General features: G+C 40.2%; 1 protein-coding gene across 3 annotated transcripts in view; it reads left to right on the top strand.

The window, feature by feature from the left end:
- The window catches only part of MIPOL1 (mirror-image polydactyly 1), a 212,581-nt gene that overhangs the window by 53,094 nt on the left and 141,247 nt on the right, over window positions 1-18,240 (top strand). For all 3 annotated transcript variants that reach the window (XM_081209231.1, XM_081209232.1, XM_081209233.1), the window contains exon 6: window positions 16,987-17,116. In XM_081209231.1, coding sequence (XP_081065357.1) covers window positions 16,987-17,116 — 130 coding nt within the window. The remainder of the gene's footprint in view (window positions 1-16,986; window positions 17,117-18,240) is intronic.

Here is an 18,240-nt window from a genome sequence, read left to right as displayed (position 1 = left end):
GGCCAGCCGCACCGGGCGCAACATCTGGGGGGCGCGCTCGCACTTGCAGCTCTCTCCCCCTACTAAAATCCATGGGTTAGGGGGCACAAATTACTTGCCTTGCCTCGGGTGCTGACAACCCACGCTACGCCACTGTAAACAGCATTTCCGTGTGCTGCTCTGGTTCGCCAGAAGCGGCTTAGTCATGCTGGCCACATGACCCGGAAGCTGTACGCCGGCTCCCTCGGCCAATAAAGCGAGATGAGCGCCGCAACCCCAGAGTCGGCCACGACTGGACCTAATGGTCAGGGGTCCCTTTACCTTTACCTTACCAACATTTGTAAGATAGGCTAGCCATTCTGAATCACAATGACATAACCCAAAATATTCGCAACACAAATTAAATGCATATTTAAAGTAACCCTATAGTTTTTCTGACATATATAAAAAAACTACCATAAAACCCTTACATAGATCATAGTTACATCTTGATTATCTACCAACTAAACATTTACAGGATGTGAACTGTTTGGATTAAATTCCAAGTTATATGTTTGTTTTGGGGATGTTTGCACAGCGTTTTACTTCTGTGTATATAATAGAGAAATATTTTATTCAGTGTAGACTTTCTTTGCTCATTCAAGCTCATGGAGGAAAACTGGATAAAAAACACATGTGCCATAATCCAGCAGGGTGATCTGTGCACAGAAGTGGCATATGTATGGATGGTTCCCTGGGTAAGATCCTGCATGCTGTTTATGGAGAACCCCATATCCTGCACTTGAAGGTGGCACATATTGTGTGCTTTGCTGAACTCTATAGATTTCCTAGATGTATTTGAATTAAGATAGGTTAGTTTGGGTTGTCTTCAAAAGATGTGTACTGTATGTTGCTGGGATTCACTAGTGTTAATCACTGCAGTTGGTATTAAACTAAGTTTTATTCAGGGTGAACCTACTGAAATTAATGGACCTAACTTAATCATGTTTATTAATTTCAATGAGTCTACTCTGAGTAAAACCTAGTTGCTTAATACCCATCATTGTGTGTTTTGTTTATCATATTTAGATTCCACTTTTACATCCAGATACAACATACAGATGAATGTTTATCTTACATTTGAAATTGTGATAAAATCATGACAGAAGCGCGCGTAATAAAAGGCACTGGGGAAGTGTGTTATAAAACTTTTACCTTGTACTTTGAGAAGGATCTTAAAATAATAAAACTCAAGCTGAAAAGCCCTTGTTAATATGAAACAGGGAGGAAGAGTACAAAATACAGAATGTTGATCCCTATATAATCACTAAAACAATATTTTCATCAATTTATCAAAGCTGTGATGTATTATCTATGTCTAACAAACATGTATCTTTGTCTGTGTGTGTGTGTGTGTGTGTGTGTGTGTTTGTGTGTATGCACGTACACGCACGCATTTGAAAGAAACACACATGCAAAAACACACATTTCCATAGTAGCCAATCAGGCCGTTGACAAAACTGGCTTTGAAATTCAAAAGCAGCTTCCCTTGTTAGTAAGATTCCTGCTTTTTTGGTGTTTGAGAAGAAGTTAACTGGGAGAACTAATGCGAGGAAGCAGATGGAGAATTAAAACAGCAAGGAAATATAGCTAGGGTGGAAAATATGCACACCATCAATGTGGATGCTCATGTTAGCATACAAAGAAAATATGCATAGGTCTGTAGCTTGGACCTGCGTTCAAGTCTCATCCCAGCCGTCAATTTACTGGACGGTTTTAGATGAGTCCTAGCATTTTATATATCTGGGCAGAAAATGGGAATAAGTATGATTCAGTCCTTTCCCATTTAAAAAGCTGGGTTAAACATTTTTGTATTAGTATACATTTGGTTTTGTGCAAAGTTAGACCCTGGGTTTGGGAATCTGTGTGCTGCTACATGCCTCTTTAGAAATACCGGGGCATATTTTAGAAGAAATGGTCAGTTGACCAACTCAGTTCTGTGGCCACTAGAGGCTGCTATTCCTTCTTAGTGTTTCGTTAGTTTATTCATTCGTTTGTTTAATTATTTAAAGCATTTCCCTCTGCTCTTCAGCCCAAAAGCCTCCCAGAGCAAATTGCAAATTGTCCCTTTAGGATTACAATGTAAAAAGACATAGGAAGCTGCCTTGTATTGGGTCAGGCCATTGGCTCAACTCAGTATCTTCTGCACTGTCTGGCATTGTGGGACTTTTACCTGGAGATGCTGGAGATTGAATATGGGCCTTTTGACTGTGAAGTAGATGCTGTCCCAGTGAGGATAAAAGCCGGTTCTTAGTTCCAAAGTTCCTACAATGACTGGCTGCAATGGAAACAATTCAAGGAGAGAAGAAGCCCAACGTTGCTGGTTTCTCAGCTGGCCAGAAGCACTGTCCCTGCTTTCCATCTCCTGATGCTGGTGGAACAATGGCTGTAAGATGACAATTAGCGTTTCACAGCTTCCTATAGTTGAAGGGAAAGAGGTATGCAGTGGTACCTTGGGTTACATACGCTTCAGGTTACATACTCTTCAGGTTACAGACTCCACTAACCCAGAAATAGTGCTTCAGGTTAAGAACTTTGCTTCAGGATGAGAACAGAAATTGCGCGGCGGCAGCAGGAGGCCCCATTAGCTAAAGTGGTGCTTCAGGTTAAGAACAGTTTCAGGTTAAGAACAGACCTCCAGAACGAATTAAGTACTTAACCCAAGGTACCACTGTATATGTCAAAGGTGCGAAAGCAGGAATGGAATGGAAGATGGATGGAAGAAAAGGAAACATAAACTAGAGGACAAAAATGTTAGAGGAACCCAGAGGCTGAGAAACCACACAAGGTGTCAGTATGCCTACTTCTGAAGCAGATTAATGTTAAACGGGTGCATGATGTAAGGAGACAAACAGGCAATCATTAGGATTAGTAGAAACGTTTTGTCATCTGATACACAAACTATATGTTCTGGTTTCCAAGGAACTGAGATATCCTTGTGACACATAGCTTCACAACATGAATACTCGCCAAATACCCACAACATGTGTGTGTGTGTGTGTGTGTGTAAAAAATAAAATCCATGCAGTCAATATTTTGTGGAAGAAAACTTGAAAACAGATTTGATGCTGTAATTTTGATCATTATGTCCAATTAAGAATGAAGTTGTCTGTGGAGTCCCCTCTTAAATCTTCTTAATGTTATGATTTGTCTCTTCACTTAAAAATGTGTGGGGCTTTTTTAATATTACCAACCTTACATTCTTGATCATATAGATAGTCCACTGAAGGCTAGCAGGCTAATTCCTGGAGATGGCACTGGCTTTTGAGAGCCAGTGTGGTGTAGTGATTAAGAGCGGTAGTCTCGTAATCTGGGGAACCGGGTTCGCGTCTCCACTCCTCCACATGCAGCTGCTGGGTGACCTTGGGCCAGTCACACTTCTTTGAAGTCTCTCAGCCCCACTCACCTCATAGTTGTGGGGGAGGAAGGGAAAGGAGAATATTAGCTGCTTTGAGACTCCTTCGGGTAGTGAGAAAGCGGGATATCAAATCCAAACTCTTCTTCTTCTTCTTTAGCCGATGAGTAATGTGTTGTATATAGGGTACAAGACTCTCATATCAGATCTAAATCAGTGTTGACCATATTTGAAATAGGAAAGATAGGAACTTGCCTTAGAGGGCTAGTGTGAGGATGAGAGAAACTAAAGCATTTTCAACCTGACCTGAAATGTGCCACTGTTAGATTTTGAATATGCATATATGATAGTTTATCCAAGTCTGTCCCAATAGTTCCTGCTATTGAGGCCTGAGGATGTGCAGAAGGTGCTTCTGACTGTCCATCCAACCACTTGCCCTCTGTCCATCCTGCAAGTTGTGGGGTGTTGATCAGGGAGGAGCAAGAGGTGGTTAACACATCTTTATGTGAGGGGGTTGTCCCTTTTGTACTTGTTCTGTTGAAGCTGAGAGTTGCCAGGATTTTTTTCAGCAGGAACTGGCCAGAACTGGGAGGCTTATGAATGCACAAAACATGGCTACCTTCTGCTGAAAGAACACTGGCTAACAGTTTGCTTGATTCAGGCATGGCTGGAAGAAGAGTAGGACTTTGTTAAAAAAAAGACTAGGCCTTGGTTTTTATATTAAAAAACCAGTGCAATGCTTAAGTCTGACTCACTGAAGGCCAAGAGACCAAAGTCCAACTTACTCAAACACTAGCAGGAAACTAATGTTTTCGAGAGCTACTTTATTGTGGTAACAAAGTGACTGAGATGCAAGCCTAGAAGCTTCTGCCTCACATCTTGCTTCTGCTAGGAACTGCTAGACAGCCTTAAGCAATCTATGGTCTCTCAGTCCTGCTGTGTACAAGTTGGGAATGACGTCCCTTGCAAGGTTGTTGTAATAATTACAAAGATAATATTTGCAAAGCACCCTAAAAGGCTGATTATAGTTCATAATATAAAATTTTGAATGCGGTCTTTGTTGTTTATAAGAGAAACATATGGGACCCAACCAACAGCCCACCTTTCACTGCACTGCACCACTGAGGAGAGAATATTTTTATTTTTATTACTATTAATGAATATCACTTGTACGTCAAAATGGCTTCTCAGTGGTTTATGACTATAAAATCAATCTGCGATTAAAAGGCATTAAAACATCCTTAATTAAAATATATAATTAAACACATAGCAATTAAAACAGTTTTGAAACAGTTAAAACAATAAAGTCACAAGTTCCATTCAGGTGAATGCTTGCCTAAACAGCTGCATTTTCAGGAGCTGGTGGAATGCCCACACTGATGAGACCTCTTGCATTTCAGCAGAGATGGCTTTTCACAACCGTGGTGCCACCAGTGAAGAAGCCCACCTCCATGTTACAAGCTGATGATCATCAAACATTGGCAAAACTAACTGTGTTTCATTAGCTGATCTCAGTACCCTTAATGGGTAGCGAAGAGGAAGATGGTTTTTCATGGAGCCTGTCCAGAGTTACCGTATTTTTCCGTGTACAAGACTAGGTTCCCCCCCTAAAAAATAATGTCAAAAATTAGGGGGGGGCGTCTTATACTCTAAGCCATCTTCCCCCATTTTCTTAAATCTGAGTCTCCAAAAATAGGGGGCGTCTTATACATGGGGGCATCTGATAGATGGGAAAATACGGTATTTAGGCTTTGAATGTAAGTAGCAGAAGCTTAACATTGTCTCAGTAGCTAATAGGCAGCCAGTGCAGAACCTGGGCATATGTGCCCAATAAGAAACAACACTCACGATCCAGGCCGTGGCATTCTGCACTAGCTGCAGCCTCCAGAACAGCCCAACAAAGAGCATGTTCCAGTAGTCCAGGTGTGTGGTTACAAATGCATGTGTCACAGTGGCCAGGTTTCCCTGTCCATGAAAGGGTGTGATTGATGCACCAACCAAAGCTGATGTTAGGCACTCTTTGCCACAGACACCACCTGGGCCTCCATGGGCAAAGATGGGCAGAGCAACGGATGTGACTCTTCCAGTTGTACTGCAAGTTGCATTCAAACATAGAGAAGCCATGGATTTCTACAGACATCTCTCTCCATCCAGGCAATTGGAAGGCATTAGAACAGTTCAAGCGTGCATTCCAGCATTCAGGAGGGGATGGTGGTATGGCCTAGGAGAAGGAGATGAGGCCATTATAGGCCTTTCTAAAGGCCCCCAGTTAATCCTACCTCTTTTTCTTTGTCTGGTCCACAGTGTGCACCCTTTTCTCTTTACCACCATAAACCATAGGTTCCCCCACCTTCATCGGGTCTGTTTGCCAAACCCTCCAAGTGTCCCTATTTTCCAGGGATGTCCCTGATTTAGAGAAGCCGTCTTGGTTTCTGATTTGGTCCTTGAATGTCCCACTTTTTCTTAGGATACCCCTATTTTCATTGGAGAAATGTTGGAGGGTATGGAGCAGGCACAGGCAAACTCGGCCCTCCGGATGTTTTTTGGGACTACAACTCCCATCATCCCTAGCTAACAGGACCAGTGGTCAGGGATGATGGGAATTGTAGTCCCAAAACATCTGGAGGGCAAGTTTGCCTATGCCTGGTATGGAGTTTTCCGACCCCTGACTGAAGGCAATCCTGTATAAGGAAGATTTTTTTCCATGTTACGTTTTTATATATGTTGGAAGCTGGCCAGAGTGGCTGGGGCAACCCAGTAAGATGTGTAGGGTATAAATAGTGAAATTATCATTATGGAATAGGATGTCCCTATTTTCATCACAGAGATGTTGGAGAATCTATTTTCCACTCCCTTATCTCAGTTCTGTCCTTTTCTTCCTTCATTTTCTGTTTCTGCTGCTCCTCACCTCCCCGGTTCTGCCATTTCTTTGCTATGTCCAGTGGTGGTACCTTTCACTCTTATGAATCTGTACAGTCTTTTGTAATAGTAGAACCGGATGTTATCCAATGAAGCTGAAACATAGGAGCTTAAGGGTAGACAAAATGGGGGCACAATCAGCCCCAGAGTATTAAGTTTTAGAGGCTTGTTCTTAGTAGCTAAACGCTGCTTCAGTAAAAACCACCTAAAAATTTCTGTAGCTGGTTCAACACATGCAATAGGGCCGGATGTTCCAGGTGAACAGGGTCAGGCAGCCAGTTTGTTCATATTTGTTGTTTTATTAAAGTCCTTGGCCAATGGCCATGTTGCCATTGAGAAAATATATTGTCTATGCTAAAAGTCAGGTAATTGCTACTGTTTTTATTTTAAAAAATTCTATCAGGCAAATAACCCTTAACAATAATTTAACTGATTGGTCCTCATTTGTATGAAAATGTTGCCTTTTGCTGAGACCTTCAGCGGTTTCTCATGAACATCAGACGCAGAGAGGAGTTAAAGGACAATATCCCCCACAAATTTTGAGCAGGCTGAAAACCAGGGTGGAGAGACCATACCACACACACAAAATAAGGTTATCTAATTTTGCTGAGTAGCACAGAGTAATTTACAGTGTGGAATTTGGGTGGAGGGGTGTTGGTTCCAAACACCCACCTTGAGAATCATTCATAACCTGCACAGTTCTGGTGAGATTAAGAGAAAGTACTATCTGACACACACACACACACACACACACACACACACACACACACACACACACACATATGCCCTTAAAAGCAGCACCGTAATGTTTTAAGTGCCAAGCATTTATAAGACTATAGTCTGGCTGCATCTGTGTTTAATAAATGCAGCTCCCCTCAACAACTAACATTGTTTGTGCACATATTATAAAATAGAGGGCAGCACCACAAATAATTGCCACAAGTAATTTGTCGTGAGTTTATGGTTTACACGAAACATTTTTCAGAGTTGCCTTAATTTGTATTCTGTGCGTATATTCCATATTCCAGTTCTTTTGAAATGCTCCTTTAAATTCCCCTGCAAATTTCTCTCATTGTATCACTCTTCCTTTTTGTCTTTCAATGAGGATTTAAAACTTAAGTGAAATGTGACAGACATTACTTTAAATGAGGTGGGGAAAGTTATGATTGTTGTGGTAGTAAACAAGCAACAGTTTGGGCTTGGAGGAGAGAACAATCCAGTAACACAAGAATAAGGATTATATTTGCATTGGTAATTCCATATTACCTTAAAAGTGCTCCTTTTTATCTTTCGCTGATCAGTAAAGGGAAATATCTACCATTTCATTTAAACTCAATCGACAGACTTTTTTTAGATGCCATTTATTTTTTCTTTCTTGCATGTCATCCATTAAAGATTAGCTGTGGAAGGTTGGAGCATGGAGAGATTATGAATGACAGAACAACTCCTGTGGAATAATAATCAGTTTTTGATATTTAATGCTGTTTGACTTTTGCAGACACATTTCTTATTAACCTTTGATACAAAGAGAAATCCAGGTTCCTGATATCTCATGGAGAAGATGAATTTGAGATCCTCTTCCAATTAAACTGAAATAAGGCCAATATTGGGCTTTAGCCAAAAGATCTCAACAGTTCCCAACCCTTGTGTTTATAAATCTAAATATGTGTGACATTCTATTTTTAAAAGTATGTAACGAACATAGTTTTACTAATAATTGAGTCGTAAAATTATTCTTTCTATATACAGTATGTATCTAGCCGTTTTGGTGTAAGATTCATATGTTATGCAAATTCATTTCCTAAACCTTTCATCTGATGGTTTCTTGATAAAGGCAAAGACTTTTAATGCACTATAGGTGTGGTTTACTTCCACTAAAATCAGCCAGAGATTTGCCTTAGACTTCTGTAAACTTGCTCAACTCATAGCATTAAGAAATTTGAAAAAAGGCAGTGGTTTTGCTTCTCAAGAATTCTAGCAATTCATATGAAGAATGTGTGAGGTGGGGAGCCCTAGCGTAAAATCATATTCTGTAAATATGGGTACTTTTGTAAAATAAGCTTGTGTCACAGATGCCAGATAGCATGTTTTGAAGCTATAGAATAATTCTCAGTGACTGAAAGTACAATCATATATCCCACCTAGGAATAAACCTCATTGAACTCAGTGAGACTTACTTCTGAGTAGACACAGTTAAGATTACACAGCCGGTCATCAATATGCTATGTGTATGAATTATTCAATATAGTTGTTAATTGTGTATGTTCTTGCTAGCAAAATGCCCTTCTGTAGACTCAGAAGTATCCTAGTAGCTCCTTTGAGAGACTACTTTATTGATGAGAGACATTCATCTGCATACAATTCAAAATCCCCGAATTTTCACTATTTAGCTAAGCAAGGATTTTTGGAATTGCAGCTGCAAGACAGTAGTGTAGATTCTGAAAAGTCAGCGTCACCCCTCCAAAAATTATTATTTTGAAAGGAGGAGGGTGGTTTTCGCACCGGTACAAGGACTGGTTTCAGTAAGAAACTGTAAATGCAGTGGAGATGAACGTATACGTATTCTCATTTGCATGCCTTCTCTTTCATTTTCTTTTTGCGTAGCTGAGTAAACAGGAATGCCACTGTGCAATGTCTCTTTGCTTGCTTATTACTAAACAGTTCAGGTTCTTTGGTAAAATCAGTACATTTACAGCACCCAAAATTTAGGAGCTGTTGAGTACTGCAAACTAAATACATACAACAAACACACGGCAACAAGGGTGTCAGCGCATTCTATCTGTGTTTGCACACATTGCTTTATCTACCAAGTCACATTTATATGTAAATGACTTTAAGTCTGTAATTCCTAGTACTGACCTGTCAAAAACTGTTCTACTTCTATTTTATTCGTGCATCTCTCTAATGCTTCTACATTTCAGTTATCCTAATGACGTCAGAACAACATAATAAAAAGTGTATCGTGACTTGGGACTATTTCCATTCATTTTAACAGGACCACAATCTGGTCCTTAGAAAAATTTATGGGATTATCAATATTTTGCAATATGTTACGTGCACAGTCTGATTAGTACCATATTGTAATGACCCGTACATATATACACAAATTTCTATATTGGCACGGAGAGGATCCAAAGCTCTCTGGGTTGCAACAATTGCTAAACTCCAAAATAAAACCCCACCAAAGAAGTTTCATATTTTAGGTCTCTTACGTCTTCCCCTTCCCAAACAATTTTCCTTACTCCTTTTTTTTTTTTTTACTCCTTTCCAGGAGATTATTAACTAAACAAAAAATGATTATAAGTAGATTTACCATTAATGAACGAAGAAGAAGAAAAGCAAGCAACCCATTACAGGAATCTCAGATTCAAAGGATGGCATGACAGAACAAGCTTTATCTCTCACTTCGCCCCCCCCCCCGTCCTTTTAAAATGAGAACAAAAATGGAAAATGTTATTTGTTCTCCATTTTCCACTCCCATGACATATTAACTCTATATAGGCCTGTATAATCTAAAAATATCTTTCAGATTAGGAAAGCTTTATCTTTACTAGAGATGTCCTCAACATAAAAAGTACCCTTTCGTCCCTTCTATTGACCTTTTTGGGTAGAAGACATCTGTGCATATCCATTAGAAGTCCTGTGATCATTCCTTCACCAGCTCTAAGGAAAATCCTAGGTCACTCAGAGTTCAACAGCCCCTAATCCTGAATACTAAATCCAAAATCACAAAACTACTCACAACAGTCTCCTCATTATTGCAGCAAATTTCTTTCTTTCTTTCTTTCTTTCTTTCTTTCTTTCTTTCTTTCTTTAACTTACTGAGGATACCTAAGCAACGATTGCAATCAGAACTACGTAGAAAACTTAGAAAATGTACACAATAGAAAGGGGGGGTTGGAAAGGTGGGAGGGAGCTGCTTCTAAAGATGTTGACATTTTATGTGCCATTTTTTGTTATTTTTAATTTTTCTTGCGGAAAGGAGAAATTGTAGGTGGTATTCTCATTTTGCAAAAAAGGGAGGGGGAATCATACTGGATTTTTTTTTGCAAGAAGTAATCTGCAACAATTAAATCTCAGTGTGGCGTAGTAGAGTTAAGAGTTCTGTGCATTATATTGACTTGTAGATCTTAGCTGTTGGCTGTTTTAAGTCCTTAAAAAAATCCAGACCGTGCGAGTTTTGCAAGTGTGTGGTTTTTTTTAATATCCCTTTTTTCTGCCATCAGTTCAGTTTCTATATTTATCCAGATGACCCCTAAGAAATCAGCAAACAGACATCTTTTCTGGGAAATGCCCCCCCTCACCCACCTCCTCTCCAAGGTTCTGTTGTTTGGAGAATCATGAACCAATGTTTATACTAGCATGATTTCTAACACCCTCTCTTGCTACTACTGTATTTTAAAGGTAGCTAAAAAGTGTGGCCGAAAGGTTTGCCAACCAAATCAGGTTTAACTAAGAAAATATGTACACTGCTTTGACTCAGTAAACTCATACTCCGAATGGTTCAGCTTCTTCATATTTGCTCTATCCTATATTAGAAAACAATTAGCTTACTAAACAAATTTGAGCATTTGGGGGAAAAGATCTACTTTGAGTCTCTCTCATTTGACTAAGAATTACAGGATATTTGATAAGCTTGTTTAAAAATGGACATATCCAAATATTATCGTAAACACCCAATGATTTGTTTTACCTGCAATATAAGTATTTTACTTAGTTGGCTTACATAGTAGCTAATAATATTTGTTAATGTAATTTAACTGCTGTGAACCTTTACTGAACAAATATTGAAATTTATACAAGTCAAAGAATGAGGATCTCTAATGACTTTTGTAAAGACTTCCGTTTAATAGTTAAAAGAGAAAAGTTTATATGACATAGCCAATGTAATTAACAGCAGGTTTTACATTTAATAAAAAGAAAGAAGCATATGTATTTGCCTTATTCATTCCAGCATAATTTGCATTACAGTTATGGGTATTTAATGAGCAAATTCCAGCTAAAATGCTATGTTGATTTTCTAAGTGAACTTTGAAATAGCTATGTACCTTACAAAAACTGCCTGTTTACAGTTACTATCTATCTTAAAACTACAAGTCTGTTAGACTTGATGGATTGGGGACAATTATATTTCTGAAGGGGCAAATCATTTTTGTAGGCTGGGTATTTAGTAATCTTGTTACAAATAACCTAAAATACGTTTTAATAATTGGGAATTTATGTTTCTATCATTTATGAAGCAAAATGCAGTCGTGTTGATTTGTTTGAACTGTTGAGTTGTAGTCACGCTCAACACTTATGTTGAAATCAATGGGCTTAAGTGTGCTTAACTTTGGCCAATTCCTTATCTCCCTCCCCTCACTTTGCATATCATTAGCCCCTGACATTAAATGCACGTTGACTTCAATAAGCTTCACATTTCAATTAAAATATCGTTTTTAGAAAGAAAAAGAAACAACTTAAACATACTAGGCTTGGCTGAAATATTGTTGCCAAGGTAAACCTTGGTGTTCCAGGAAATAACAAAGGTGACTTTGGAACAAGAGTCCTAAAAGTCCTTGCCAGTAGTTCCACTGAAGTACGATATCCTACCCAGAAATCTTCATAGCAGGTCACTTTTTTTTTCCTCCCAGAGTTCTCTGTCGGACAACTCGAAAGCAGGTTACCTATTAGACTGCCTCACCCCATCAGCTACACTGCCTCAATGCACCTGTGGAGTGCACTTGTATTAGAAAGTGGGATTTTAATGTTGCAGCTCCAGCCTCCCTGGAATCAATCAGCAGCCAAAATTAGACAGGTGCCTAGAGTCATGATGCTTAGGCATGTACAGTGGTACCTCGGGTTAAGTACTTAATTTGTTCCGGAGGTCCGTACTTAACCTGAAACTGTTCTTAACCTGAAGCACCACTTTTGCTAACGGGGCCTCCTGCTGCCGCCACGCCGCCAGAGCACAATTTCTGTTCTCATCCTGAAGCAAAGTTCTTTTTTTATTATTCAAAATTAAAACAAGACATATTATCCAAAAACATATCATCCTTGTCCCCCCCTATTTTTCCTCCCTCCCTCCCCCACAAAACCCACCCGCCCCCCGACTTCCCTCAGTTCCAGTCTTTGGTTTCTCTGAGACTGCTGTTTTCTGCATGTTACAAAGTTGTATAGATCCTATTTAGCTGATTATTATCAATAAAAAGTTTGTGAATGTTTATTCAAAACCTGAAGCAAAGTTCTTAACCCGAGGTAATATTTCTGGGTTAGCGGAGTCTGTAACCTGAAGCGTATGTAACCTGAAGCATCTGTAACCCGAGGTACCACTGTAGTGAAAACCGTCTTGTCTAAGAAATGTGTACCTGACGTGTAACCTAGTCATTTAATTGCAAATCTGCAGAAATGGTTTTAAAGGGTTGGATTCAACTAATGGGACCCACAAGCAAAAGTCCGCACAAGGACTTCTGTTAGTGCAAGGGGGCCTTCCCCACCCCTCCCTCCCTCCCCACACGTGCCCCTTGCACCCCCTTAAACTGGCTCTGGGCAGGGTTGGGATTTTACAGTTTTTGGACTTTGCTGAAGTGATTTTATTTTTCTAGAGGTTGTGCTTCTGTGCTTTATTCTATTTTTATATTGTGCCCTGCTTTGGCAACTTCATGCCGTGAAGTGGTTTATTAATGCATTAAATAAATAAAATTAATGAAAATGATGCTGGCTTTCACCGAAAGTTCGCAATACCCGTGATTTAAAGGAACTAATTCACATGTACAAAAGATTTGCTGAGGCAGCCCTATTGAAACTGTGGGCTTCGTGATCACTTCTTGTGTCTTCAGTAAGCTCTCCTGTCCCATTTGGTGCTCAGAGCTGTGAACAGGTTTCTTAACACTGAAGTCCATACTTACTTTTTCTGATACTTTACTTTTTCTGATACTTAACTTAAGTCAGCATCTCTGTAATGTAAAACCAGGTTTTAGATTTTGCTTGGTCTCCAGTGCATGGACTCAACAGCTTGCCCCTCTTCTTAGTGATACTCTTTTTAATATACTCACTGCTTCCTTCTGCCTAGGCTTAACATATCTAATTTATTTTTGCCTACCCTTTTATGATTTGACTTCTAGACCCTTTATCTCAGTGACTCTCCAGCTTGTCAAAGTCCTTGAACTTAGTGCTCCAAAGTGAATAAAGTATTCTGTGTGTGGTCTTACCAGTGCTGAGTGGCATGGCAACGTTAGTTTTGAGTCTTAGCCATAGCGCTTGCCTGGAGGGAACTTATTTATCTGTTCCATTTTACATTCCATCTTTCTCCAATGAGATCACAACGGCAGGTGTTTTCTTACCACCACACTGGTATGAGATAGGTTAGGCTGATAGTGTTTAGTGATTTGAAATAGTATTTCTCCTCCCAAGTCCTGTGCTTTTATCCATTGTCCCAGGTTGGTTCAAGAAATTAGGTTGACAGTGTAATGCTGCAACACATCTAGTCCATAATTTTTTCTCCAGGGTGTTGCTCATCAGCCACTTACCTATGTTGTTGTGGGTATAAAAATGAGCACTAACAAACCTTGCCCATAAATCAGGAGAAACTGCTTGGATAATGTTTGGAGAAGAAAAATAGTCTAGCGTGCTTTTAGGACGTACAGATTTGTTAAATAAAATGATATTACAGGCACACACACCCATTTGCATGTGTTCAATATGTGTGCGACTGCACCAAACCTGAAAGTGACCTGAAATTGCCACAAAAGGGTGTGGAGCAGGGTTTTTTTGCAGGGTTTTCCAATGGTGTTTCAAATATACCTGATTTCACTGACATGCACAATGCCTTGGAATATAACCCACATGTAAATGGGGAGTTGCCTGTATACATTTGCATTAAATAAAAGCGATTAATCAGTCATTTTCCACCTTTCCAAAATTAAAACCCAAAGTGGCTTATGACATATAAAATAATTGCATCACTACAAACATAACAGAAGTAGTCATAAACAATAAACAGAACATCCAGAAGTACACAACCAAATTGAACAATTGCCCCATAAACCATAAGATCCACAATAAAGATGCAAAAAATTAACAACAACCCCTCCACAACAAAATCCCCTAAACAGGACCCCAACCCAACAACTTCTGCAGCTGGAGTCAGTCAGGGCCCTGCCCTCACAGCCAAGATGGTTGCAGCTAAGAAAAGTCTATTAATGATATTGTATGACCTTTTAGTGGCAAATGTTTGGTGAGGGTGCAAATGTTACGATAGATATTAACCCATAACCTAAATCATTCCATTACTCTGTTCACTTTCGGATCTTTCTTTTTTTAAAAGAAACACCTTTGTCCTTCCTGCCACATAAAAGCTACTCCTGAAGCTAAATGCCAATCTGGGCTGGGGTGTGTGGACACCACCATTGAGAAGCAGGTCCAGATCTCTTTCATACATCTCCTCAAAGCCCATATAGCATGGGTAGACAAACTAAGGCCCGAGGGCCAGATCAGGCCCAAACGCCTTCTCAATAATTCCCGCGGACAGTCTAGGAAACAGTGTGTTTTTACATGAGTAGAATGTGTCCTTTTATTTAAAATGCATCTCTGGGTTATTTGTGGGGCATAGGAATTTTCTTCTTCTTCTTCTTCAAAATATAGTCCAGCCCCCCACAAGGTCTGAGGGACAGTGGACCAGCCCCCTGCTGAAAAAGTTTGCTGACCCCTGCAATATAGTATTATACCATCATAAAAAAAAATCCTTCCAGTGGCACCTTAGAGACCAACTAAGTTTCTTATTGGTATGAGCTTTCATGTGCGTGCGGTGGCGCTGTGGGTTAAACCACAGAGCCTAGGACTTGTTGGTGGTTCGAATCCCCATGATGGGGTCCCGTAGCTCGGTCCCTGCTCCTGCCAACCTAGCAATTCGAAAGCACATCAAAGTACAAGTAGATAAATAGGTACCGCCCTGGCGGGAAGGTAAACGGCATTTCAATGCGCTGCTCTGGTTTGCCAAAAGTGGCTTAGTCATGCTGGCCACATGGAAGCTGGAAGCTGTACGCCGGCTCCCTCGGCCAGTAAAGTGAGATGAGCGTCCCAACCCCAGAGTCGGCCACGACTGGACCTAATGGTCAGGGGTCCCTTTACCTTTAAGGTGCTATTGGAAGGAATTTTTTAATTTTGTTTCAACTATGGCAGACCAACACGGCTACCAACCTGTAACTATACCATCATGTTTACTGTTCACACCTCCAAAATCAGCCCATAGAAGTGCAACAGGTGTAGAGAAAGTGCAATGAGCTCACAGAAGGCATCATCTTGTTGTTACCAGAAATAAGTGACGGGGCTAGAGAGAGAGGTGTTGGTAGCAGTGACATGTCTCGTTTGACAGCAAGGAGGATGCAGCATGGGCTTAAAAAAATTAACACACTTCATTTGGGTGTCTCAGTCCTCTCTAGCCTTTTCAGATCTGGGACACACTGTTAACTCAAACATTCATTTGGGAACCCATATCTTAATTTTTTTTAATCATATATAAAGCCCTTAGCAACTTGAAACCAGTTTACCTATGAAACCGCCTTACCCCATGTATGCCCTCTCAACCACTTTGATCTGAAGAACTAGGTGCCATATCCTAGCCCTTCCACATTTGTAAGAAATTGATCTTTAATGTGGCAGCACCTACATTTTACAACTCTCTGCCTGTTGACATAAGGCAGGCAGCTTCACTGTATTCTTTTTGCCGCCTGCCAGAAACGCTTTTTGTTTGCCTGCCCAGATGTGTAGAATGTCAGTGTGTATTTTAATCTGATTTTGCTTCATTGTGCATTTTAATTTATTTATTTTTTGTTAAATGTTTTAAACAGTTGCTTTTGACTCTTTTCGCTGGTGATGTTATTGTTTCATTCGCTTGGAGGCTTTTTGCAAACAAGCAGCGTACAAACTTTTATGAAATGAAATGAAACAAATGTATTTGTATGGTTGGTAGTGCTACTGCTTCAACTCACCTTAGATCAGACAGATGAAGGCCAGTAGCCTAGACTCTCTGAATTGTGTCCACGGGTTAGAAAAAATAATTTGGAAAATAAAATTTTGTCCAGACTAACGTTTGGGAATTTATGGAAATCCGTTCCAGTTGTGGGTCAGAAGGGCACCCCCTTCCCTGTTGAACATCCTGCACCAACTGAATACTTTTTAAATTTTATTTTAGCAAGGCATTTTCACTGAATTCTGATCCCATAGTTTTAACTTACTTTTATCTTTTTTTACTGAGTTACTTATACACTGCTTAGAGACAGATGTAATTAAAAGGTGTATGAATTGTTGAAATAAATAAGCAAATAAATTAGATAGATAGATTAGATTAGATTAGATTAGATTAGGCACCATATTTAGCCATTCCTTTTTTCTGGGGGGACGCAGGGGTACACATACCCCTAAACATTTTGTGAATCTAAGTTTGACCTCATTGAGGGGCAGTATTTCAATATGAGTAGGAAAATGAGAGTATCTTCCCCTAAACATTTTTTTAGGAGGGGAAAGCACTGGATTTAGCTGTGTGGAGTGAAAAGCCATTAATCTGGATGGTTACAAGCTTGCTCTAAATTAGTGAAAAATGCACATTGCTTTCAGTATGTTCAAGGAATCACAGGACACACACACAAACAAAAAGGTAAAACCTGCATGTTTGTTTCTGTCCTACTTACACGTTTAAAACTCTTGCTTTATTGTAGCTCTAGTAGAAGAGATTCATTGTGCGCAGCGAGAGCGTGATGAGGCTGCCATGGCTAGGCTGAAGCTTCCCAACGAAGAGAGGGAGGATGCCTGTAAACGAATGAAACTCTTGGAACGATCTTTTGAAACGTACGTACATAATTGGCCGCCATATGTAAAACTTACCGCTATTTGATCAAATGTCTTGGGCAAGAACTCTGCTGGATCTGACTCCTTTTTTCCACGTGACAAACATGCATGCTGGAATGCACTCTTTTTCACTCTCCCCATCCCGCATCTACTTCTTCAGCTTCTTATCCTTGGCCACCGCAGGTCTTGTCAGCAAAGATTGTCGACTTACTACAGTTATAGTCTTATACTTTATTACTAGCCCACCAAGTCTTCATTAGTGCTATATACCGTACTTTTCCATGTATAAGACTAGGGGTTTTTTTTACTTTGAAATAAGGTTAAAAATCTGGGGGCGTCTTATACATGATAGTGCATATGCCCATTTTCTAAATTTGGGGTCCCCAAAAGTAGGGGCGTCTTATACATGGGGGCATCTTATACACGGGAAAATACGGTTTATCTCAGGCCTAGGCAAACTTGGCCCTGCAGATGTTTTGAGACTACAATTCCCATCATCCCTGACCCCTGGTCCTGTTAGCTAGGGATGATGGGAGTTGTAGTCCCAAAACATCTGGAAGACTGAGTTTGCCTATGCCTGGTATATCTGTTCCTTGATACAAACTAGGGAGAAATTCAGCATCACAATAAGGTAATAATTCAGTCAAGGCAAGCATTTTGGCTAACAAGACAGAACGACACACACACACACACACACACATGCTGTACTGGGGAGTCTCCTGACGTCTCCCCCCTCCCCCCGCAATATCAGGGCAGAGTTGGGGAGGGTAGGACTCATTGCACAAGAGGAAAGCTCTGAGAAACTTGTTAGTTGTATCCAACCCTGAATCCTGTATCTGGGAGGCAGGAGGAAGTACTTGTTGGTTTCTTGGCAACCATATGACAGGTTTCCTAGAGTAGTGAGGTAGCAACTCAGAGGCCCTTGTGGGGGTTGGAGCAGAAGCAGCTTGTGAAGTGCCCCACCGGCTCTCTTAAAAGTTGGGTGCGCCTGTTGTTAGCGCATCAACGAGAGTTTTATTTTTTGCCACACTGGGAGATAGTCTTGAACAGGCCATTGGCTTTTTTTGTCACAGTTTTTATTATTGATTTCAGGTCACAGTTTTGCTCCCGAGACAGAAAACAAG

Source organism: Podarcis bocagei (assembly GCF_964188305.1).
Source record: "Podarcis bocagei genome assembly, chromosome: 1".
Classification (NCBI taxonomy): domain Eukaryota; kingdom Metazoa; phylum Chordata; class Lepidosauria; order Squamata; family Lacertidae; genus Podarcis; species Podarcis bocagei.
The sequence above is the reverse complement of the archived record's forward strand: the minus strand, read 5'-3'. Positions and strand labels throughout refer to the sequence as shown.